This window comes from Artemia sp. Qi Xiang Cuo, chromosome 1, assembly GCF_049724085.1.
Source record: "Artemia sp. Qi Xiang Cuo chromosome 1, ASM4972408v1, whole genome shotgun sequence".
NCBI classification, from domain to species: domain Eukaryota; kingdom Metazoa; phylum Arthropoda; class Branchiopoda; order Anostraca; family Artemiidae; genus Artemia; species Artemia sp. Qi Xiang Cuo.
In genome coordinates, this window is record NC_142794.1 from 16,398,857 (window position 1) to 16,425,068 (window position 26,212).

At 31.7% G+C, this 26,212-nt stretch overlaps 1 protein-coding gene across 1 annotated transcript in view; it reads left to right on the forward strand.

Annotated features, from left to right (window-relative positions):
- The first annotated feature begins 444 nt into the window (after nt 1–444).
- LOC148956056 (uncharacterized) overlaps nt 445–26,212 on the forward strand; it is a 99,922-nt gene continuing 74,154 nt past the window's right edge. The window contains exons 1-2 of the mRNA XM_089093849.1: nt 445–613; nt 6,010–6,134. Of these exons, the coding sequence (XP_088949975.1) occupies nt 609–613; nt 6,010–6,134 (130 nt within the window). The 5' untranslated portion in view covers nt 445–608. The remainder of the gene's footprint in view (nt 614–6,009; nt 6,135–26,212) is intronic.

A 26,212-nucleotide genomic window follows, 5' to 3' on the forward strand; every position in this document is an offset into this window, starting at 1 on the left:
TATATATATATATATATATATATATATATATATATATATATATATATATATATATATATATATATATATATATATATATATATATATATATATATATATATATATATATATATATATATATATATATATATATATATATATATATATATATATATGGTCGTGTTACTTTGCACTTCAACAATTCAATCAGTCAAATATAATTTTCCCTGTCCTTGGTACAAAAAATGCCATTGCTCGAAGCAAACGAGCAAGTAAAATATAACACCCAATTATGAAGTATATCCAAAAAAAGCGAAATCACTATCGACAACAAGAACTACTTCAACAATCTGGTAGAAAAACAAAAATAACTAGTTTTTAGAGTATAACAGTGGTATAGACAAAGAACGGGGACAGCCGTAATAGGAAATATATTCGTCTGACTGTTACCACATGGGTTTTTTATATCAAAATTCTTTCCCACATCTCCGAATAGCGTAAAGGCCCGGGAATAGGAAATTCTCTTTTGACAATTAATTGCTTTTCAAATTTCAAGAGCGACACAATGAAATATTGCTTGTTTTGTGGCTTGAATTCTGGATATTAGATTGGATGATCTGGTCGTTGTAATGAGGTAAGATTAGATACTGTACTAAGTCAACAAAACGCCCAAGAGACGGACAGTTTATTGTCTTTTCATACATTTTTGGGATACGATGCCTTAACGAATCACCCTATCTTGTCCAGTTTAAACTTCTTTATTTTCTATGGCCAAACTACGTAGAATTGATTAGGCGGTCTTGCAAAAACTTTTAGAGCTGGGATAAGAGATCCGAATAAACGACAGTAAACTTCTTAGAAAATTCTTGGAAAAAACATTTAGTTTCTCCCGTTTTGTGCCAGATATAGAGATGTTCAGATTCAATGGAAGTTACATAATTAGTAAGTGTGATTTAGGCTTTTCTAATTAATGGGATTTTTTTTTCTGTTTGTACATTGAATAGACATCGCTTTACTTAACAAATAGTAAGAGAATATATTTTCTTTATTTTAAACTAGCATCTTGTTAACTTTCGGACTGTTGACAATTTATGAACCCCAATCAAATTTTACCAAAATTGCTTTGGGAGTTCACTGAGGTACTGTGAGAATTTTCTAACAGTTTTTTTGTCTTTGACACAGTCTGCCGACGCTCAGACTTGCAAAATGATTTTAAGGTTTCGAATGCCCTTAAGAATGGCGAAGTTGAACTACAGAAGACATGTTAATGAATGAATTTATTCAATATCCGAAAATTTAACGAAGGATATGAAAAGTTGCCAAAATTACCATGTGATAAGATTAGCCAAAATGGAATGTGGCTGCTTCTATAACTGAAAACGAACAAAAACAAATGAACGATAAAAAACTTATGCTGCCACCTATGAAAAACCCTATGAAACCCTATGAAAACCCAATGAAAAGGCCATAAAAAAAACCATGAAAGGCCATATTTAATGACTGGTTTTGTAGTACATAATCTGTGCCCCCGTGCCCTGAAATTAGTGCCCCCGTTTAAGTTTATTCATAAAGGTGAAATTGTGCAAATCAAATTGGACCAAGTTCAGCGGCGTCAGTTCAAAGGATTGGGGGTCAAGGATTCCCCCACCCACAATTATCTTGAAAAGACATTAAATTGCTTAAAGAGAAAAAAACTTACAATTGCAAAAATATTTGTATATTTTTTGACAAGGGATTACAACAATTCAAAAACCTATATAAAAGAAAACCAAAAGTTTGAAACTTAGTAGAAATCATGGTTAGAAATCGGACTTACTTGAATAATTAAATAACTGCGGTTAGAAGGCAAGCGACAATGGGAAACCATGTAAAGAAGCCTGCCGCGTGGCGAGTGCCTGGGCACGGTGGCGAAGCCATCATCTGCTAATACCCGGGCAAGGAAAAACAGATAGCTAATCGAAACAAAAACAAAAAGTTACACCTCATGTTTACAAATCGTCGAGTCCTATTGGGTTCTCAAGTGGCGAAAAACTTTTTCATATAAATATTCCGTAAAGGTATTTATTTATAAATTCTTGATGCTTATTTACTCCCCAGTCGCCGTATATGCCATTTATTTTTTATTTCCTGTTGTAAACATGTCCAAGAGGTAAATAACAAGGCAATAAAATTGTTATTACCACCAGACTAGGTTTTTAATGACATAAAAGAAAAGTATGTCTTTTTAATTTTATGTGATATTGGAAGTATGGGGGATTTCCAAGTTTCTTTATTTGACACAGGCGTCATAATGCTCTATGATTATCGTTTTATGAGAAAATAGAGTTTTTTTTAATATTTTACAAACAATTCCAGAAAAAACTCCAGAACGCAAATCCTTTAATTTGGTTTGCCATGATCGAAGTTTTACAAAATTTCTTTCGATATATAATTATTCCCCTTTTTTCTTATTAATTTACCAGCTGACCCGTCACATGTTGCTGAGATCCTCAAAAAAGAAAATTCAAGAAAATCTCCCCCCCCCGGTAAATTACGACACCGAAAATTCCCCCTCGTGAAAAACACCCCCTCCAAGAAAAAAATTTCCCCCGCAGATGGTTCCCCTGGAATTTTTTTTCACGAACCCCCCCCCCCCCTCCCCGGCCTGGGAAAATTCTTCCGCGTATTAATATCGATCGTATTTTTAGATATGAAGATATTTGAAACAATTGCCTCGGAAAATTCATCACTTGGACCATTGTTCTCCCTGATAATCTCCCCGCGGAAAACTCCCCCCGACAATTCCTCTTTTTTGGGGAATCGAGTCCAAAAATTGGAAACTGCCATAAATAAAAAAAAACATGATAATGCACTGATACAATAATTTTTTTTTTCAAATGTCATGCTTTACAAGATAGAGTTAAACCTTGAATAAACGCTGAATAAAGCTGTCCTTTACCCTATATTTATATAAATTACCTAATTAATTTACTCAAATTATATGTGCAAAAATCCATTTATGTATACAAAACTACTAATTCTACTACCACTACGACTGCGACTACTACTACTACTACTTTGATTGTGAATTCTACTAAGCCTGAGGGTATTACAGTGAAAATTTAAGGAAATATTAAGGGGCAAGTTAAACTAAATTAAAATACACTATGTACATACAGGTTGTCAAAAGGGCGTATCAGCAATATTTTAGGAAACGGCTTAGAGGGCGCTGAAATTCCTGGACATGATGAGAGGGATGCTCAAGGGACCAGAAGGCAATGTGTGCATACTACTACTGCTACTAGTACTGTTGCTTCAAATGTTAATACTACTTTTATTACCGCTACTACTATTACTACTAACCCAACCACAAACAAACACTCTTAACTAAAAGACACTGTATGCATACTAGTAGTCATAAAGGCATATCAGCAATGGCTTGAAGTGTACAGATGAAACTTAAAGGGCTGATTGTGGGGGATGTTGAACTAGCCACCAGGCAATATTTGTATGTTGCTACTACTACCTCTACTACTGCAACTATTGCCACTAATACTACAGAAGCTAAGGTTTTTAAGGTGAAGCTTTCAGGGAACGTTTAGGGGGGTGTTGAACTAAATCAAAACACTATAAGCATGTAGATTGTCAAAAGGGGGCACCAGCAACATCTCAGGAAGGGCTTAGAGCATTAAGTTGAAACTTTCAGGGTACATTGAGGCAGATTTTGGAAGAACCAAAAAACACTATATGCTTACTACTGCTACTATTGCTGATACGATTACTGCTACTACAGTCTAGGAAAACTGTGAAAAAAAGGGGTCAACCTCAAACAAATTGCTATACAAATGATTCTTTCACTACCCGACCAAAAAATATGTGCTGATTCGGTTTGCCACTCTAGCTCTTTCGCAAATTTGAGTTTTTTGAGGTTGAATTTGAGGTTGAGGCAAAAAATTTGATTAAGTAAATACCAGAAAATGTGATTAGATATGTCATTTCTACGCTCTTTTTTGCTGATGAACATGGAACTAAACTTTTAAAGTCAAAAGAATTGTTTGGGGATTTTAACTTTGAGAGAGAGTGAAGCTGGGGGAGAGGTTCAGCCTGGAAGTGTATATTAAACTTGGCCTATGGCAAAACATTTGCAGCCTCGTGCCTTGGTAACAACCAAGACTGGGTCTAGGTAAATTCCAGTATGCCTGGAACCTTAGTTCTGTGAAAGTAAGTAAGAATGAGGAGGAGGAGGAGGGGAAGTTGAAACACATATTTGACAACAATAAAAAACACATTATGTCAAAACAAAAACAACACTAATTCCAAATAAGAGATCAATATACTCAGATATAATGCAATACAGAGATCAATTACATAAGGCAGATAAAAATCACAGTAACACAGATATTCAGTGGATAGTGGCAAAGCTATTCAAAAATGTGGTCTTCTTCTTCACTACCATCGTCTTCAAGATTTCCGGCACCAACTGTTTCGCAGTTAGAACAACTTGTTCGTTTACTGTTGCCACAAGCCCAGGTACGTTTTAAGCCTTGCTTTTTGCAAGAACATCGTAGCATCGAACACTCGCTCTTGCAATTACAGTTAAACACTGAGAGAAGGGAAGGTGGTGCAGGTGATCTATCTCAACACATAGGTCGTAATTCTCGTTTCCGCACAATCCAGCCAAACTCCAAAGGATCAAGTTAACACTCAAAATTTTTCTACGCTTGTACTTGGAAGCTTGTATGCTCGAAGCAAATGGTAATTGCAAACATCGCTTGTTGGTGGGAGCTTTTTTGCCTCTACATACTTCCCCTAACTTCCAACTTTTTCGAGGAATTTTCTGTAACGGACATCGTCAAGACTTGTTTCATGCTCTGCAGCCTTCAATAAGATAAGCATGGTCTTCTCTCCAGCGTTTCTAAAGTCGTCTTTTGTTGAAGCTGAATCTAGGAATAGTCCGGCAATATCCTGGAAGGACAATTACCCTTAACAACTCTATGCATAAAATTGAGACGGAAAAGAGGAAGCAAGACATATAAAAGAATTTTGTGTAGGATTTTTTTCCAAATTCCCCCAGATAAATATATAATAAATAAGATAAAAATATCTTGCACAATAAGATAATAAAATAATGAGATAAATAGATAATAAGAGAATAATAATAAAAAATAATAAGATAATAATAAGATAAATAAATAATAAAATAGATAATAAATGTCGTCGACTGCCAATATGAAACGCAAATGGAAGCAACAAATTTTGAATTAAGCTGCAATATATCTCTTTTCATAATAATTTTCTTCTTATTTTTTCCCATGGCTGGAATTAGTCCTGTATACATAAATTTATTTTGGAGAGGCGCCACATTTTGAAAGGGAATTTGAATTAGAAAAATAGCAAAAATAGGCAATAAAATTTGAAAAATGTAAGAACTAGCATGAAAAATTGCAAGAACCCTTATTATGCTTTTGGGGGAGGAGGGTACTTGGCAGTAGGCTTACATTCAGTGCCAAAAAAATAAATTAAGAGAGACGGGTAGATAGATAGATTTATTGATTTATTCACACGAAAGTTCTATTAGGCCATGGTGATATACAAAAAACAAGCAAAAATGCAACAACAAAACGTAAACTGGCAAAAAATTAGAACTTATTATTCAATAAAATTTTCACAATGCTTCTTTTTTTACCCAGACAAACCTTCCAATAATTTCTATATCTAAATAACACCTGCTTTTCGAAATTTCCGAAATCCAATCTTTACCCCCAGCCTCCCTACCATTTGGGCATTGGGATTGGGCTGTAGACACAGACTCTGTGTATATCGCTTGTCAATCTTCTGGGTCATTTCGTTTATGATTTGACAACAAAGATTGCCGGAGGTAAAGTCTGGTAATTTTGAGTTTGGCGGTTTTGATTAGTCGCTTGTCTATGATTTTGTTCATGTTCCTTTGGCAAAATTTGACAGCAAACATTGCCAGAGGTATACTTTGGTAATTTCAAATGTCCCGTATATTTCTTAGTTATTATAGTAAGCTTAGCATTTTAAATTTAGGTATTCGGAAGTTATTTCAATAAAAGTGGTTTTCTTGTTGGGCATAAATTGGTGCCAAGAGCTAATAGTAGACGACAAAAGTTTGCTTGGTAACGAAATCCAAAACAAAGGAGACAATAGTCAAGGTATGACATTTTTTGTTTATCTAAATTTGTGATGCAATGACTAATCTGCCTAGCAATAAATAATTTCTAAGACTGCGCTGGCGAAGCTTTACAAAACGAAAAAACATGGGAGAACGAAGAAGAAAAACAAGGTAAACCATAGACATTGAAAAAAAGAGAAAAAAACAAATATTTCACTGAAGACCTTCCCTCAACCATCTTCGATCCAGGAACAGATCATAAATATTATAATCTTTTGAGATTATAATTCTTATAAATCAAACAGTTATTGGTAACCATAGTTTATATAATATAATCAGATTATATAACTATTATATATACTGTGTTGGTAACAAACTATAAGTAAGAAGCGACCCGGCTCAATAGTGAACGAAACTATAAAAAAACTGAGTTTTGACACCAGTAGATATATCAAAAGAATCGATTTCTCATGTTGATTTCAAATATGTAAGTTTCATTAAGTTTAGTCTTACCCATCAAAGGTTACGAGCCTGAGAAAATTTCAATGGTTTTCGAAAAGAGGGGGGAGAAAGCCTAAAAGTCGTATAATCTCAATGAAAATCACACCATCAGATTCGACATATTAAAGAACCATACTATAGAGGTTTCAAGCTCCAATCTGCAAAAATGTGGAATTTCGTTTTTTTTTCCAGAAGAAAAATCGTGGATGTGTGTTTATTTGTTTGTTTTCGTTGTTTTTTGTTGTTGTTTTATTTTACCAGGGGTTATCGGACGGCCCAATTGCCCTAGAATATCGTACGAGGTCTCATTTGAATTTAAATTAAAAGTTATAGTGTCCTTTTTAAGTGACCAAAAAATTGGAGGGCAACTAGGCCCTCTCCCACACACCTTTTTTTCTCAAAATGGTCCTATCAAAATTTTTAGATAACCATTTTTTTCAACGTAGTTGAAAGGCTGAATGACTATGCCTTTGGAGATATCATAACCCTCCAAAGCCCATGGGGAAAGGTCTCTAAGTTAAAAAATTTGCTGATTGTTTACATATAATATTTTTATATTGGGAAGTATACATATATTTTCAGGGGGGGATTTTTTTCTGGTGGTGGTATTTTCCATGGAGAGGGAAGTTTCCAGGGGATGAATTTTTCAGGGGAAATTTTACACTGGGGGAATTCGCCAGAATTCTAATACGAAATTCTTCTTATGTCTTGCTTTCTCATTGCCGACTCAATTTTAAGCGTGAAGATGGTGAGGGTAATTTCCTGGGGTAAATTTTTACCAGGATTAAATTATCTAGAGAATAAATTCGTGGGGAGGAGGGATTCATCCGTGCAGTTGTAGCCAGATTTCCTAGCATTCCTTAAAAAGCGATAAGAAATTAAATTAAAAAAAAAAGTTTTTTTTTAACTGAAAGTAAGGAGCAACATTAAACTTAAAACGAACAGAAATTATTATGGATATGAGGGGGTTTGCTCCTCCTCAACACCTCGCGCTTTACGGTAAAGTTTAAATTCTGTCCCGATTCTTTAAGAACGACTCCCGGAGCACTGTTCGTTTAATCAGAACAATAAGAAGCTTTCTTTTTAAGTACTAAAACTTTAGCGTAACGAACGAGGTTTTGAGGAGGAGCGATCCCCCTCATATAAGTAATAATTTCTGCTGGTTTAAGTTTTAATTTTGCTCCTTACTTTCAGTTGAAAAAACTTGTTTTTTTAAATTCAATCTCTTTAAGATTTCTTATAGACCTCTTATAGATCTTAGTATATCTTAAATTTTCCTCTAATAAATCTTAGAAAATTATCTAAAGATTTTGGAGTCTTATCTATGATTACAGTTGTGCCGTACTTCGGAAGTTTTATTAATATGTGAGTTTTATTTATTTGTTTTGTCTTTTGTTCTTTTTTTCTCTTCTTTTTGTGTTGTTCTCTGTCTTTTTCTTTAGCTGATTAACCAAGTTTTTTTTCTTCTTTCTTTATTGTCCCTTTGATAAAGGCTCCTGGATGTAGAGTCGAAATATTCGGAATTTTCTTATGAGTTAATGTTTTGATATTGCTTTTGTTTTTAGTACGTTTTAGTACGCCTGTTACTGATTTATTTAGACTAAACCAGATTTCTCTCTTAAACTTTCTCTTGTAAATGGAAAAGCAGTGTGGTCCATGAAGTTATTTAAGGATATGAATTAATAAGTTAATTGTTAATGGGTTGAGACTAGTTTCTCCGGCCTTTCTATTTGTAGTGTCTGTGATTCATCTCTTTTTACTTTCCCTGTACTTTTCATTCTACTCTATTTTTCTGTTTGATCATACCCAATAGCTCTAACTTATTCATTTTAGACAACTATATTCTCTACAAGAGGATTTTTACTTGCTTAGTCGTAATGAGCTTTCACGGTGCGTATGTAGTTTTCTATGCTAAGGGGTTAAGTGACGTTTCTTCAAGTATAGCCTTTCTCAATTAAAAAAAACAACTTTCCAATGTGTCTAAAATTATCGCAATCATCAAATCAAACTATTCAAAAATTAGAAAGTGGAATGAACACGGAGTTTCAAGGCCTGATCCAAGTCTATATCCAGGGGGCAGGGGTGTAAAAGGTTCGAACCCATCCTCCTACGAAATGTTTGTCCGATTCAAAACATGTAACAAAAATGCATATAAACAAATTTCACGTAATCCATTCTTGAAAATGTCTTTTCATACTAGTATGCCGCTCCAAAGATTGAAAGGTACCGTGATGCAAAAGCTTCGACACTAGGAAAGTATTCCTTGGGCAAAAACTGGTAAAATTTCTTTGAAGATATCCCGATGGAGGTCATTTGCTTGCAAATAAATGATCTCAGCTGCAGCTCATCTAAGTAATTTACCACATCTGCTTCAAATGGATATTGAAATGGCCTCGCTTCTTCTGCCTTTGAATCCAATTCAGAAAACGCTCCTGAAACTGCATCTGGAGGTCGTTGATGATCTTACATGCAGATGATGTGGGGAACTCAGCTGTTGCTTTAGCCATGAAGAACCTGCAATGCTGAAAGTGCGTCAAGTTGTTGGCTTTTACTAGTTCCAGAAACAAGATAAGCTTAAATTTGAAGGCCTGTATATGAGTGCCTAGATCATAAACTAGATTTGTCTCTCCTTGTAGTTTTAGGGTCAGATATTTTGAATGACCAGTAATGTCTTCAGTAAAGGCTAATATCCATAGCCACTCTTTTCAAGACAGTAAAGGCTGTGACTTGATTCTGCTTTCTAGGAAGTCATCTATTTCCTTTCTTAATTCAAATATCCTACTCAGAACTTTCTCACAACTTAACTATCTTACTTTTATGTAATATGGTAAATCTTGTAATTCTGTGTCTGTATCTTTCAACATGTCTCTGAATTATCTACTGTTGATTCCATGTGACCATATTGAGTTCACCATCTTCAGCACGGGAATCAGTACACTCCTAATGTCCATATATTTAGCAAATAAAGCTTGCTAGTGATTATTAAAGTGCATGAACATTGGATGTGGAACCTGTTTCTTATTACACACCTGCTCCACTTGACCAATCAAGTCTTTTGTTATGCCACTCATGTTGTTTCCTGCATCACCAGTCAAGCAACTGAAATCAGTCAAGTCCAAGTTATAATCAGCATACTTTTTTTTTAATTCATTTAATATATCGTCTCCAGTAGCTGTGCCATAGATGCAACGTGGGGAAGTCAACTCTTCCATTAGATGAGAGTATATCAGTTAATTGACTTTGAAAAGTCTATAAAATGCTATAGTGACATCTTTTTTGGCAATTAAAAGGTCCCTAGGGGCCCAATGAGAGGGTCTCGTGGGCCGCGTCTAGTCCGCGGCCCGTAGTTGGGAGACCCCTAGTCAAAAGCATTGATGGATTTAAGTCAAACTCATGTTTTTAACTTCATTTAGCAGAATTGATTAATTACCAGAGTTTGTACGGTTGTAACCAAGTAGAGCTGAGTATATTCCAGGCTGATCCGTCAATATCAAACAGGACGTTATGGTGTGCGTACAACTAAACCATCGTGCATTCAAACCCCGTTCAACATAACCCATGTAACTGAAGCGATGTGCAACTGAACCCTGTCTAACTGAGACCCATCTTACTCAACCATCAGACTTTGTCTATATCAATCCCAATTTATTCCAAGCCCTGTTTGACTCAACTCGACCAAAGCCAAAGAATAAGTTTGAAACAGTGCTGAATGGAACGACAAAATTTGCTTCTCGCTTCCTCCGCAGTTTCTAACTTATATTACTCACCTGGCTAACCCAAGAGATTTTCCTAATTGACAGAAACTTTCGGGAATTAGTCTCTTCCTGTCTTGTGCATATTGAACCACACAAAAGATTCTGGTTGCTTTCTGTGTCTATTTTTGGCTTTACAGCCATTCATAATTTTGACGATTTTGACGTCCTTCCGTAAAGAGAAACCAATACTAAAGTTTATATAAATTAATCTTTATTTTTGTATTTGTGGATTAATTTAAATGATGGTTTTGATTGTTTTATATGAAGGATATATGAAGAATAAAAAAAACATAGTCTGAATTTCTAGATTCTATCAGAAATATAAAAAAACTAAGCTCATTAATAAATGTATGTTCTTTCCAAATTTCTATTTCATGCTAATGGTATTATCACAAAAATATACAATAGTTAAGAATGTTTTATCTTGTAAAGATTGGATGTCCACTAGGGTCTATTCTATTGGCTACTGTTATAAAATAAAATTGGTGAAACCGGTAAGCATTCACAATAGATCTATCTTTTTTTTAAATTTTTAGTTAGGTTTATCGGTAATGTTTGTGAGGCTCATTTTAACTCTAAATCAACTTTCAATATTGACGTGTGCTTTCAAGTTTTGATTCGTTTTATAAAAACCCAAGCGAGGCACATGAAGTAATTTACATCCCTCCTCCATCAAAGAGGGTGAGGAAAGTAGATATGATATAATTAATAACACCATGGCCATAGGAAGCAGTGAACCGTATCAAGGCCAGGTACTTTCGAAGACCAGTGAGCTCTATCAAGGCTAGGCATTCTTGAATTTCTGTCTAGCCTTGAGTAATGCATTGACTTAGTTGTGCAATAGATTCTTAGAGTCCTATGACTCCTTCCCGCAATGAATTCTACGGGTGTCGTGCATCATTGGGTCGTATGGATAACGACGGTGTCATGCATCAATGCGTCATATGGATTAGAGTGGAGTCAATCAATTCTTACACAATCGATTTCTTTGGCCTTGACTTATATTAAAAGGCGCCAAGAATAGAATTTTAATATAGAAATCTAGAACAAACCATATAATTCCAGAATAATTCTGAGAAATCAAGTAGTGATGGGGTTATGGATTGGACGAACTAATAAAGTCGTATAAATTTTTGGAAATGATAGGACAGCTCTTAGTCAAAATTTTTTTACTTAGAATTTTTGGGACTCAAATTTTTTGGACATACAATAGTTTTGAACTTAGCATTTTTTGGACTAAAAATTTTTTGGGCTTACAATTTTTGGACTCAGAATTTTTTCGACTTAGATTTTTTAGACTCAGAGTTTTTGGGACAACAGAAGACACTTTGAAAAAAAAATTTCTAAGGTAAAGTGTAAAAACACAGAAGACACTTTGAAAAAAATTCTAAGTTAAACATAACAAAACAGAATACACTTAAAAAAAGCTATGAAGGTGAAATTAAATAGAACAGAAGACAATAAAAAAAACTTGTAATGTAAAACCTAACAAAAGAGAAGATACTTTGAAAAAAAATCTTTTAAGGTGAAAAGTAACAAAACAGTAGACACTTTGAAATAAAAAAAAGCTTCTAAGGCGAAACAACAGAAGACACTTTGAAAAAAAAACTTTAAGGTAAATCCTAACAACACAGAAGACACTTCGAAAAAAACTTTTAAAGTGAAACTTGCCAGAAAAGAAGGAACTGAAAAAAAACGTTTGAGGTGAAACGTAGCAAAACAGAAGACACTTAAACAAAAAACTTCCAAAAAGAAACCTAACAAAACACAAGACACGGAAAAAAACTTTTAAGGTGAATTATAACAAAAGAGAAGACACTTTGAAAAAAAACTTCTAAGGTGAACTGTAACTAAACAGAAGAAGCTGAAATAATCTTTCAGAATGAAAGACTAAGAAACAGTACACACTTTGAAAAAAAAAACTTCTTGGGTGAAGTGTGAAGAATACGAATACACTGAAAAAAAAACTTTTATGGTGAAACATAAAAGATCAGAAGACACTGAAAAAAAACTTCCAAGGTGAACTGTAACTAAACAGAAGACACTGAAAAATAACTTTTAAAGTGAAACGTAACAAAACAGAACGAACTTTGAAAAAAAAACTTCCAAGTATAAAAATAACAAAACCGAAGACACTGAAAAAAAAACTTTTATTGTGAAAAATTACAAAACAGAAGACACTGAAAGATAAACTTTTAAAGTGAAACCTAACAAAACAGAAGACACTTTGAAAAAAAAATTTTTGGAGAAAAGTAACAAAACAGAAGACACTTTGAAATAAAAAAAAACTTTTAAGGCGAAAAGTAACAACTGAAGACAGTTTGAAAAAAAAAATTTAAGGCGAAACGTAACAAAACAGAAGACATTTCGAATTTTTTTTTTAATGTGACAAAAAAAGAACACTGAAAAAAAACTTTTGAGATGAAACGTAGCAAAACAGAAGACACTTAAACAAAAACTTCCAAAGTGAAACCTAACAAAACACAAGACATGGAAAAATCTTATATAATGAAAGGTGACAACACGTTGGCTATTGAAACAAAGCTTTTTGGGTGACACGTGTCAGATGAAAATAGACTAAAAAAAATTTCGTTAGTGAAAGGTAGCAAAACAGAAGATACTTCGAAATAAGACTTACAAGTTGAAAAGTTACAAAACAAAACATACTGAAAAAAACTTTTAAAGTGAGACCTAAGAAAACAGAAGAAGCTTGAAAACAACTTTTGAAGTAAGATATAATAAAACCTAAGACGCTTTGAATAAAAACTTTTAATTGGAAACATAACAAAACAGAAGACACTGAAAAATATATTTTAAGGTGAAACATAACAAAACAAATGACACTCTGAAAAAAATCTATTAAGGTTAAGCGTTATAAAACAGAAGACACATTGAAAAAAAGGATCTAAGTTGAAACACTACAAAACAGAAGGCACTTTGAAAAAATGTCTTTTAAGGTGAAACATAACAAAACATAAGACAATTAGAACAAAAACTTTTAAGGTGAAACGTAACAAAACAGAAGACACTTAAACAAAAACTTCCAAAGTGAAACCTAACAAAACACAAGACACCTGAAAAAACTTTTAAGGTGAAACGTAAAAAAACAGAAGAAACTTTTAAAAAAATTATTAAGATGTAATATAACAAAAAAGAAGACTCTAAAAAAAACTTTAAGGTGAAACATAAAAAAACAGAAGACGCTGGGACAAAATTTTAAAGTGAAAGCTAACAAAACAGAAGACACTGAAAAAACTTTTAAGGTGAAACGCAACAAAATAGAAGACACTTTGAAAAAAACTTTCAAGTTGAATACTAGCAAAGCAGAAGGCTTTGAAAAAAATCTTTTAAGTTAAAACGTAACAAAAAAGAACACTGAAATAAATCTTTTAAAGTGAAGTGTAACAAAACAAAAGACACTTCGAAAAAAAACTTCTAAGTTAAAACATAAAAAAACAGAAGACACTGAAAACAAACGTTTAAGGTGAAACATAACAAAACAGAAGACACTGAAAAATCTTTTAAGGTGAAACGAAACAGAACAGAAGACATTTTGAAAAAAAAACAGTTCTAAGGATATAACATAACAAAACAGAAGACTTTGAAAAAAATTCTAAGGTTAAACATAACAAAACAGAAGATAATTCGAAAAAAATTTGAGGTGAAATGTAACAAAACAGAAGACACTTAAAAAAAGGTGAAAAGTAAGAAAACAGAAGACACTTTGAAAAAAAAAATTTTAAGGTGAAAGGGTAACAAAAAAGACGACACGAAAAAAAATTTAAGGTGAAACATAACAAAACAGAAGACACTGAAAAAAAAACTCTAAGTTGAAACAGAACAAAACAGAAGACACTGAAAAACTTTTGACGTGAAACGCTACAAAACAGAAGATGTTGAAAAAATCTTTTAAAGTGAAATGTAACAACACTGAAGACACTGAAAAAAAACTTTAAAAATAAAACCTAACAAAACAGAGAACACTGAAAAAAAAATTTAAGTTGAAACGCAACAAAACACAAGGAAATGCAAAAAATCTTTTAAGGTGAAATATAACAACACATATTTTTTTAAGGTGAAACACAACAAATCAGAAGACACTGAAAAAAAAAACTTCTAAGGTGAAACGTTACAAGACAGAAGACACTTTGAAAAAAAACTTTCAAAGTTAATCCTAAGAAAACAGAACACACTTTGAAAAACATTTCAAAGGTGAAACATAACAATTAGAAGAAACTTTGAAAAAAAAATCTTTTAAGGTGGAACGTAACAAAACAGAAAATACTGAAAAAAAAACTTTTAAGGTGAAACGTAACAAAAGAGAAGACACTGAAAAAAACTTTTAAGGTGAAACATAACAAAACAGAAGACAATTTGAAGAAACAAACATTTTAAGGTGAAGCGTAACAAAACAGAAGACACTTCGAAAATTTTTTTAAGGTGGAAACATAACAAAACAGAAGACTGAAAAAAAACTTTTAAGGTGAAACATAAAAAAACAGAAGACACTGAAAAAAAGGTCAAACGTAACACCACAGAAGACACTTTTAAAAAAAACTTCTAAGCTGAACCACAACAAAATAGAAGACACTGAAAAAAACAACAAAAAACTTGTAAGGTAAACAAAACAAAATAGAAGACACTTTGAAAAAAAGAAGACACTGTAAAAAAAATCCTTTAAGGTGAAGCGTAACAACACAGAAGATACTTTGAAATAAATCTTCAAAGGTGAAACATAACAAAACAGAAGATACTTTGAAGAAAACATATTTTGAGGTGAAACGTAACAAAACAGAAGACACTGAAAAAAACTTTAAAGGTGAAACCTAACAAAAAAGAAGACAATTTGGAGAAACAAATCTTTTAAGGTTAAAGGTAACAAAACAGAAGATAATTTGAAAAAAAAACTTTTAAGGTGAAATATAACAAAACAGAAGGCACTGTAAAAAAAAAAAACCTTTAAGGTGAAACATAACAAAACAGAAGACACTTTGAAAAGTGTCTCTAAGGTGAAACATAACAAAACAGAAGACACCAAATAACTTTACTTAGCGTTGCACGCCACGCTAAGTGAATCTAAACGAACCCACCTTGAATGAAGTTAAGGATTCCACCCTAAAAGATTTTTTTTCAGTGTCTTTTTTTTGTTATTTTCCACCTTAGAATTTATTTTTTATTGTCTTCTGTTTTGTTACGTGTCACCTTAAGTAATTTTTCAGTGTCTTCTGTTTTGTTATGTTTGACCTTGGAAGTTGTTTTTTTCAAAGCTTTATCGGTTGCACTGAGTTAATGCATAGAGAATTTTTTTTCAAATTGCCTTTTAGTTTATCACGTTTTACCTTAAAAGTTTTTTTTACAGTGCCTTCTGTTTTGTTATGTTTTCCCTTAGAAGTTATTTTTTCAAAGTATCTTCTGTTTTGTTACGTTTCACCTTAAAAGATTTTTTTCTCCAAAGTTTCTTCGGGTTTGTTACGTTTCACAATCAAATTTTTTTCCAATGTCTTCTGTTTATAAACTTTTCACATTAGAATTTCTTTTTTTTCAAAGTGTCTTCTGTTTTGTTATGTTTCACCTTTGAAGTTTTATTTCAAAGTATCTTCTGTGTTGTTACGCTTCACCGTAAAAGATTTGTTTTCACAGTGTCTTCTTTTTTTAAAAGTTTCTTCTTTTTTGTTGTGCTTCAGCTTAAAAGTTTTTTTTCACAGTGTCTTCTGTTTTGTTACGTTTGACCTTTTTTTTCAGTGTCCTCATCTTTTTTACTTTTCATCTTGGAAGTTTTTTTCAGTGTCTTCTGATTTGTTGCGTTTCCACCATAAAAAATTTTCGAAGTGTCTTCTGTTTTGTTACGCTTCACCTTAGAAACGTTTTTCAAAGTGTCTTCTGTTCTGTTAGGTTTCGCATAAAAATTTTTTTTAATGTCTTATCTTTTATTGTGTCTCACACTAAAAGTTTTTTTCAAACTCTTCTCTTTTCTTACGTTTCACCTCAGCAGATTTTTTTCTTAAGTGTCTTCTGTTTTGCTATGTTTTACAGTAAAAGTTTTATTGCAAAGTGTCTCCTTTGTTGTTACGCTTCACATTCAAAGATTTTTCTTCAAAGTGTCTTCTTTTTTGTTATGTTTCACCTTATAAGTGTTTTTCAATGGATCTTTGGTTACCCCGAAAACTCTGAGTCTAAAAATTTTAAGTACAAAAAAAGTTTAGAAAAAGTTAAAAAAAGAGGGGGGGCAAAAAGTTGGTGGAGGGGCATTGGGGCCCTTGGGGGTTGGGACATGGCTGACTAAGAGCTGTCCTATCATTTCCTAAAATTTATACGACTTTATTAGTTCGTCAAATCAACAACCCATTCACTACTTGATTTCTCAGGATTTTTCTGGATTTATAAGGTTTGTTCTGGATTTCTATATTAAATTTCAATATTCGGCACCTTTTAATGTAACTCAAGGCCAAAAAAATCGATTGTGTAAGAATTTATTGACTTCACTCTAATCCATACGACGCATTGATGCGTGACACCGGTCTTAGCCATATGACGCAATAATGCACGGCTTTCATAGAATTCATTGTGGGAAGGAGTCATAGAACTCTCAGAATTTATTGCGCAACTAAGTCATTGCATTGTTCAAGGCTAGAGAGTACGGTGACATTCAAGAACTCCTGGCCTTCATAGAGTTCATTGGCCTTCAAAATTACCTGGCCTTGATAGGGTTCACTGCTTCCTATGACCCCGGTGTTATTAATTATATCATATCTACTGAGGTAGAGGCCACGTTTATTGTAAATTTCTTGGTTTGTGTCATAGCTCAAACTTTCAGGGCGCATTGCCGAGAGGAAAAACCACCAAGGGAAACAAGTTTCAAGGATTTTCAAACATGTGAGATAAGGGAGTCATTAACCGCCTGCCACTTCCTTAGTCAGAACATTGCTATTTTGCCAAGACCGGTGTACGGTTCTGCCCTTTACTTGTATGAGCACATGGCTTTGTCTAAAACTAAGTCATTTTAATTATATTAAATATTAATCTGTCCTTTACCTATCAAGTGGTCAATCACGTTTTGGAAGTATGGTTGTGATTGTATAAGACAAGCAGACTGGTTATTGTTATATATTTCAACTATACATGGATTTGCACAAGAATATACACTATAGTTTCACGTGCACATGGCAAAAAGTGATCAAACCTTTTATACCTATAAAGTGGTCAAATACGTTTTGAAACTATAGTTGTGATTGTATAAGACAATCAGACTGTTTTTTGCTATTGATTGAAAGTACACATGGAATTTCACAAGAATATGCAGTACAGTTTCACGTGCACATTGCAAAAAGCGAGATATTTATTATAAATTTGGAACAATATCAATCTATGGAAATGTTTAACGATGATAAAATGGTCTTATGACTTGACCTAGCTTTACTTCTTCAATGTGTTCTGTATAATATACAAGTGGCGTTTGAACAGTGTTTTCAGTTTGAAATAGAGTCTAACGTTATAGTATACTAAAAAGTTGATACTAAGAGAGATGTAGATGGCAAGAAAAGAATTTTAATAATGGATAGCTTTACTTCTTCAATGTGCTCTGTATAATACACAAGTGGCGTTTGAACAGTGTTGTCAGTTTAAAATAGAGTCTAACGTTATAGTAAACTAAAAAGTTGATACTAAGAGAGATGTAGATGGCAAGAAAATAATTTTAATAAGGAAATTCAGAACAAACCTTAGAAATCCTTGCAAATCAATTAGTAAGGTGTATGTGAGTACGAACCATCAAGTATAATAAGCACCAACGACTCTAACCAGCAGAGACATCAACCCCCCAAAGGTACCCCATCCTCAAATTCGAAGGGCACCCCCCTCCCCTCCAACTTTTTGGCCCCCTCCCCCCATTTTTTTGGATTTTTTTTTTATTTTTTTCAACTTTTATTTTTATTTTTTAACATGATATATTTTTTCAACTTTTTTTTACATGTCTTCGAATGAGATGAAACATAATTAAAACAAAAAAAAATCACATTTAATATTTTCCAAACTCAAATTAGACTGGTATAGACATGTTAGTCATGACCTTTACTATTAGAAAAATAATGTTTGTAGTAGCACTTTTTTTTATTGGACTAAAAATTGTTTGGACTTTTTTATTGCATGTATTAAATCATTGTTTTTCTACGCGATGGAACGTTAAACACATAAGTCATATCTTTAAAAAAAAGTGAAGATGGAGCATTTTAATAAAGTATGTTCACATGACAATGTTATTGTAGCATTGAATCATGACAAGAAGAAGTATCTAAACTATGAAACAAGTACAAGTGGTAGCGCTATTGGAAATGCATGCATGCATTGTCATTACAGTAAGGAATTAAATTTCTTTGGAGTACCGAAAAAATTCAACTCTTATGTTGGTGGATATGCAAGATTGAGATCTCCAGAGATGATTGCACTCAAAGAGAATGCCAACGTAAAAATAATCGTTGATATTAGATGACAACTTCTTGCTACTGTTGCAGGTAACACATTACCTGCTGACACATCCTATCGTCAGCTTTCGGATATTAGTATTCAACGGAAGATCAAAAAAAGAAAGGTCTACTCTTCTACTAATATCATAAACCATATCTTCTCTACGTGCCAAAACTGTTACATGTGTAAAAATAATGTGATAATAGACAGTGAAATTGCAAGAAAAATAAAAAGAGCATTGGTAGAAAATATCACTATGGAATATAAACATGAATCGATGAAAAACAAAGTACCAGCAAACGTTACTGCCATTGATCAAACGGGCAATGAACCAAATAATACCAAAGACGAAAACATATTGAGCCTGTCGATGACACACCAGTAAAAATTGTGTATGACTTAAAATGGAATAATGATTATTCTACTGATTACGATCTAAGAGAAGACAATAACTACAATATCAATATAGAACAAGGTAAACTATTTTAAGGAACGGATTCAAAATGTGCATCTTTCGTTGGATATGCTGGATAAAATTGACAAAATATAAATAACAGATTCAATAAATGCCTCATCAACATAATTTATCGGATATGACGTATAAAATTAACAAAATATAAGTATCAGAGTGATTAAAGGCTTTATGAGCATCCTTTGAGGGATATCTCGGATAAAATCTAAGTATCAGATTGATTAAATTTTATATCAACATCCCTTTCTCGGATACATGGGAAAAAATTGATAAAATCTAAGTATCAGAGTGAATAAATGCTTTATCAACATCCTCTAAATGCATTATCAGCATCATTTATCGGGTATATCGGATAAAATTTACAAAATCTAAGTATCAGATTGATTAAATTCTGCATCAACAACCCTTTCTCGAATACATGGGAGAAAATTGACAAAATCTAAGTATCAAAGTGATTAAATTCAATATCAACAGCCCCTTCTCGAAAATATGGAGTAAAATTGAAAAACTATATGTGTCAGAGTGAATAAATTTTTTTTTATCAACATCTTTTGTAACATACGTCTAATATAATTGACAAAATCTAAGTGTCAGAGTGAATAAATGCTTTATCGGCATCCTTTGTCGAATATATCGGATGAAAGTGACAAAATCTAAGTACCAGAGTGTATAAATGAATTATCAACATCATTTGTCGGATATGTCAATTAAAATTTACATGTCGGATAAAATTGACAAAATCTAAGTGTCAGAGTGAATAATTTTTTTCTCAACATCTTTTGTCAGAAACATCGAATATAATTGACAAAATCTAAGTGTTAGAGTGAATAATTTTGTTATCAACATCCTCTGTCAGATACATTGGATAAAATAGACAAAATCTAAGTATCAGACTGAATAAATGCTTTATCAACATCATTTGTCGGATATGTAGGACAAAATTTTTTTTATCAAGGAAATATCTGAATGCGTTTAAGGTATAGTACGAATGGCTTTAAAAAAACACGAAAATACTATCAGAATGAATAAATTCTTTATCAACAACCGTTGTTGGATATGTCATTATGAAAAAAAAATTGTAAGTAAGTAAGTAAGTAACAAACTATTTCTTGAATTCACCTCTTGGATACACAATACATAAATTTAATTCAGGAAACTATGAAATTTTTTTTATCAAATTCTTTATTAACATTCATTATCGATTGATATCACTTCCTAGACAGACAATACAGCAACTTCACAAAATCTAAGTATAGGATTGATTAAATTCTATATCAAAGTCCATTTCTCGGATACATAGGAAAAAGTTGAAAAATTCTAAGTGTCACAGTGAATAATTTTTTTATCAACATCTTTTGTCAGATACATCGAATATAATTGACAAAATGTAAGTGTTAGAGTGAATAATTTTTTTATCAACATCCCCTTTCAGATACATCGGATAAAATTGACAAAATCTATGTATCAGACTGAATAAATGCTTTATCAACATCATTTGTCGGATATGTCGGAAAAAATTTTGTATCAAGGAAATATCTGAATGCGTTTAAGGTATTGTACGAATGGCTTGCAAAAAACACGAAAATACTATCAGAATGAATAAATTCCTTATCAACATCCGTTGTTGGATATGTCATTATGAAAAAAAAATTGTAAGTAAGTAAGTAAGTAAGTAAGTATCAAACTCTTTCTTGAATTCACCTCTTGGATACACAATACAGAAATTTAATTCAGGAAATTATAAGAAAAATAAATTGAACAAATTCTTTATTAACATTCATTATCGATTGATGTCGCTTCCTAGACAGACAATTCAGGAATTTCACAAAATCTAAGTATAGGAGTGATTAAATTCTATATCAACATTCATTTCTCAGATACATAGTAAAAAGTTGAAAAAATCTAAGTGTTAGAGTGAATAAATCTTTTTTTATCAACATCTTTTGTCAGATACATAGGATAAAATTGACAGAATCTAAGTGTCAGAGTGAATAATTTTTTTTACCAACATCCTTTGTCAGATACATCAAATAAAATTGACAAAATCTAAATTTCAGAATGAATAAATGCTTTAACAACATCCTTTATCGGATATGTCGGATATAATTGACAAAATCTAAGTATCAGGATGACTAAATTCTATATCAACTTCCTTTTCTCGGATACATAGGATAAAATTGACAAATTCTAAGTGTTACAGTGAATAATTTTTTATCAACATCCTTTGCCAGTTACATCGGATAAAATTTATAAAATCTAAGTATCAGAGTGAATTAATTCACTATCAACATCCTTTGTCGGATATGTCAGATAAAATTGACAAAATCTAAGTATCAGAGTGATTTTTTTTTAACAACATCCTTTGACAGATACATCGAATAAAATTGATAAAACATAAGTGTCAGAGTGAATAAAATTTTTATCAACATCCTTTGTATAATACATCTAATAAAATTAACAAAATCTAAATTTCAGATGAATAAATACTTTAACAACATCCTTTATCGGATATGTCGGATAAAATTGACAAAATCTAAGAATCAGAGTGACTAAATTCTATATCAACATCCTTTTCTCGGATACATAGGATAAAATTGATAGAATCTAAGCGTCGGTGATAAAAAATTTTTTTATCAACATCCTTTGTCAGATACATCAAAAAAAATTGACAAAATCTAAATTTCAGAATGAATAAATTCACCATCAACATCTCCTGTCGGATACGTCGGATAAAATTGATAAAATCTAAGTATCAGAGCGATTAAATTCCATATCACCATAATTTTCTCGGATACAAGGGATAAAATTGACAAAATCTAAGTATCAGAGTGAATAAATTCTTTATCAACATCCTTTAAATGCATTATCAACATCATTTGTCGGCTATATCGGATAAAATTGACAGAATCTAAGTATCAGATTGATTAAATTCTATATCAACATCCCTTTCTAGGGTACATTGGATAAAATTGACAAAATCTAATTATCAGATTGATTAAATTCTATATCAACATCACTTTTTCGGGTACATGGGATAAAATTGACAAAATCTAAGTATCAGAGTGAATAATTTATTTTTATCAACATCTTTTATCAGTTACAACAATTATAATTAACAAAATCTAAATATCAGAGTGAATAAATGCTTGTTCAGCATCCTTTGTCGGATATGTTGAATAAAATTGACAAAATCTAAATTCATTATCAACATCCTTTGTCGGACATGTCTGATAAAACTGACAGAATCTAAGTATCAGAGTGATTAGATTCCATATCCACATCCCTTTCTCGGATACATGGGATAAAATTGACAAAATCTAAGTATCAGAGTGAATAAATGCTTTATCAACATCCTTGAAATGCATTATCAACATCATTTGTTGGCTATATCGGATAAAATTGACAAAATCTAAGTCTCAGATTGATTAAATTCTATATCAACATCCCTTTCTCGAATACTTGGGATAAACTTGACAAAATATATGTATCAGAGTTATTAAATTCTATATCAACATCCCTTTCTCAGATACATGGGATAAAATCGACAAAATCTAAGTATCAGAGTGAATAAATGCTTTATCAATATCCCTCAAATGCATTATCAACATCACATGTCAGATACATCGGAGAAAATTGACAAAATCTAAGTACTAGAAAGAATAAATTCGTTTTCAAAGTTTTTATCGGATACATCAGATAACAGTCATAAAATCCAAGTTCTATTCATTTTGACTTCATGCGTTGTTACGTTGAACTTAGGTTAGACCGGTTATAGATGGCAGCAGTGCCACTGGGAAAGCACCTCGGAAATATCAAAACCATAGGTTAGGTTAGGTTAGCTTACGTGCGCGCACGTAAGCTAACCTAACCTTTATTTACTTTTTAACGTATTTACTTTTTAAAATTTTTAACGTAGCAATTATTCACTCTGATACTTAGATTTTGTTGATTTTATCCCATGTATCTGAGAAAGGGATGTTGATATAGAATTTAATAACTCTGATACATAGATTTTGTCAAGTTTATCCCAAGTATTCGAGAAAGGGATGTTGATATAAAATTTAAACAATCTGAGACTTAGATTTTGTCAATTTTATCTGATATAGCCGACAAATGATGTTGATAATGCATTTAAAGGATGTTGATAAAGCATTTATTCACTCTGATACTTATATTTTGTCAATTTTATCCCATGTATCTGAGAAAGGGATGTGGATATGGAATTTAATCACTCTGATACTTAGATTCTGTCAGTTTTATCCGACATATCCGACAAAGGATGTTGATAATGAATTTAGATTTTTTTCCATTTTATTCAACATATCCGACAAAGGATGCTGAAAAAGCATTTATTCACTCTGATATTTAGATTTTGTTAATTATAATTGTTGTAACTGATAAAAGATGTTGATAAAAATAAATTATTCACTCTAATAGATAGATTTTGTCAATTTTATCCCATGTATCCCAGAAAGGGATGTTGATATAAAATTTAATCATTCTGATACTTAGATTTTGTCAATTTCATCCAACATGTCCGACAAAGGATGTTGATAATATATTCAGATTTTGTCAATTTTATCCGACATATTTGACAAAGGGTGCTGAAATGGCATTTATTCACTATGATGTTTAGATTTTGTGAATTATAATAGTTGGAACTGATAAAAGATGTTGATAAAAAATAAATTATTCACTATCATACTTAGATTTTGTAAATTTTATCCCATATACTCGAGAAAGGGATGTGGATATAGAATTTAATCAATCTGATACTTAGATTTTGTCAATTTTATCCGATATAGCTGACAAATGATGTTGATAATGAATTTATTCATTCTGAAATTTAGATTTTGTCAATTTTAATTGATGTATCTGACAAAGGATGTTGATAAAAAAATATATTTACTCTGACACTTAGATTCTGTCAATTTTATCCTATGTATCCGAGAAAAGGATGTTGATATAGAATTTAGTCACTCTGATACTTAGATTTTGTCAATTTTATCCCATGTACCCGAGAAAGGGATGTTGATATAGAATTTAATCAATCTGAAACTTAGATTTTGTCAATTTTATCCGATATATCTGACAAATGATGTTGATAATGAATTTATTCATTCTGAAATTTAGATTTTGTCAATTTTATTTGATGTATCTGACAAAGGATGTTGATAAAAAAAAATATTTACTCTGACACTTAGATTCTGTCAATTTTATCCTATATATCCGAGAAAAGGATGTTGATGTAGAATTTAGTCACTCTGATACTTAGATTCTGTCATTTTAATCCGACATATCCGATAAAGGATGTTGTTAGAGCATTTATTCATCGGAAATTTAGATTTTGTCAATTTTATTTGATGTATTTGACAAAGGATGTTGATAGAAAAATTTATTCCCTCTGACACTTATATTTTATCAATTTTATTCGATGTATCTGGCAAAAGATGTTGTTAAAAAAAATTCACTCTGGTACTTAGATTTTGTCAATTTTATCTGACATATCCGACAAAGGATGTTGATAATAAATTCATTCACTCTGATACTTAGATTTTGTCAATTTTATCTTATGTATCTGGCAATGGATGTTGATAAAAAAAAATTATTCACGCTGATAGTTAGAGTTTGCCAATTTTATCCGATGTATTTGAAAAAAAGATGTTTATTTAACATTTAGTCTTCAAGTTAAATAAAATTTATCAATTTTTTTTGACACATTCGATGAAGGATGTTTTTAAAGCATTTATTCATTCTGAAATTTAGATTATGCCAATTTTATTTGATATATCTGACAAAGGATGTTGATAAAAAAAAATTTATTCACTCTAACACTTTGATTTTGTCAACTTTTTCCTATGTATCCGAGAAATGGATGTTGATATAGAATTTAATCACTCCTATACTTAGATTTTGTGAAATTGCTGTAGTGTCTGTCTAGGAAGCGACATCAATCGATAATGAATGTTAATAAAGAATTTGTTCAATTTTTTGTTTCATAATTTCCTTAATTAAATTTCTGTATTGTGTATCCAAGAGGTGAATTCAAAAAAGAGTTTGTTACTTACTTACTTACTTACAATTTTTTTTTTCATAATGACATATCCAACAACGGATGTTGATAAAGAATTTATTCATTCTGATAGTATTTTCGTGTTTTATGAAAGCCATTCGTACTATACCTTAAACGCATTCAGATATTTCCTTGATAAAAAAAATTTGTCCGACATATCTGACAAATGATGTGGATAAAGTATTTATTCAATCTGATACTTAAATTTTGTCGATTTTATCCGAAATGTCAATTTTAACTGACATATCCGACAAATGATGTTGATAATGCATTTATTCACTCTGGTACTTAGATTTTGTCACTTTTATCCGATATATTCGACAAAAGATGCTGATAAAGCATTTATTCACTCTGATACTTAGATTTTGTCAATTATATTCGATGTATCTGACAATAGATGTTGGTATAAAGATATTTATTCACTCTGATGCTTATATTTTTTCAATTTTATCCCATGTATTCGAGAAAGGGTTGTTGATATAGAATTTAATCACTCTGATACTTAGATATTCTCAATTTTATCCGAAATATCCCATAAATGATGTTGTTAAAGCATTTATTCATTCTGAAATTTAGATTTTGTCAATTTTATTTGATGTATCTGACAAAGGATGTTGATAAAAAAAATTATTCACTCAAACACTTAGATTCTGTCATTTTTATCCTATGTATATGACAAAAGATGTTGATAAAAAAAATTATTCACTCTAACACTTAGATTTTGTCAAATTTTTCCTATATATCCGAGAAATGGATGTTGATATAGAATTTAATCACTCCTATACTTAGATTTTGCGAAATTACTGTATTGTCTGTCTAGGAAGCGGCATCAATCGATAATGAATGTTAATAAAGAA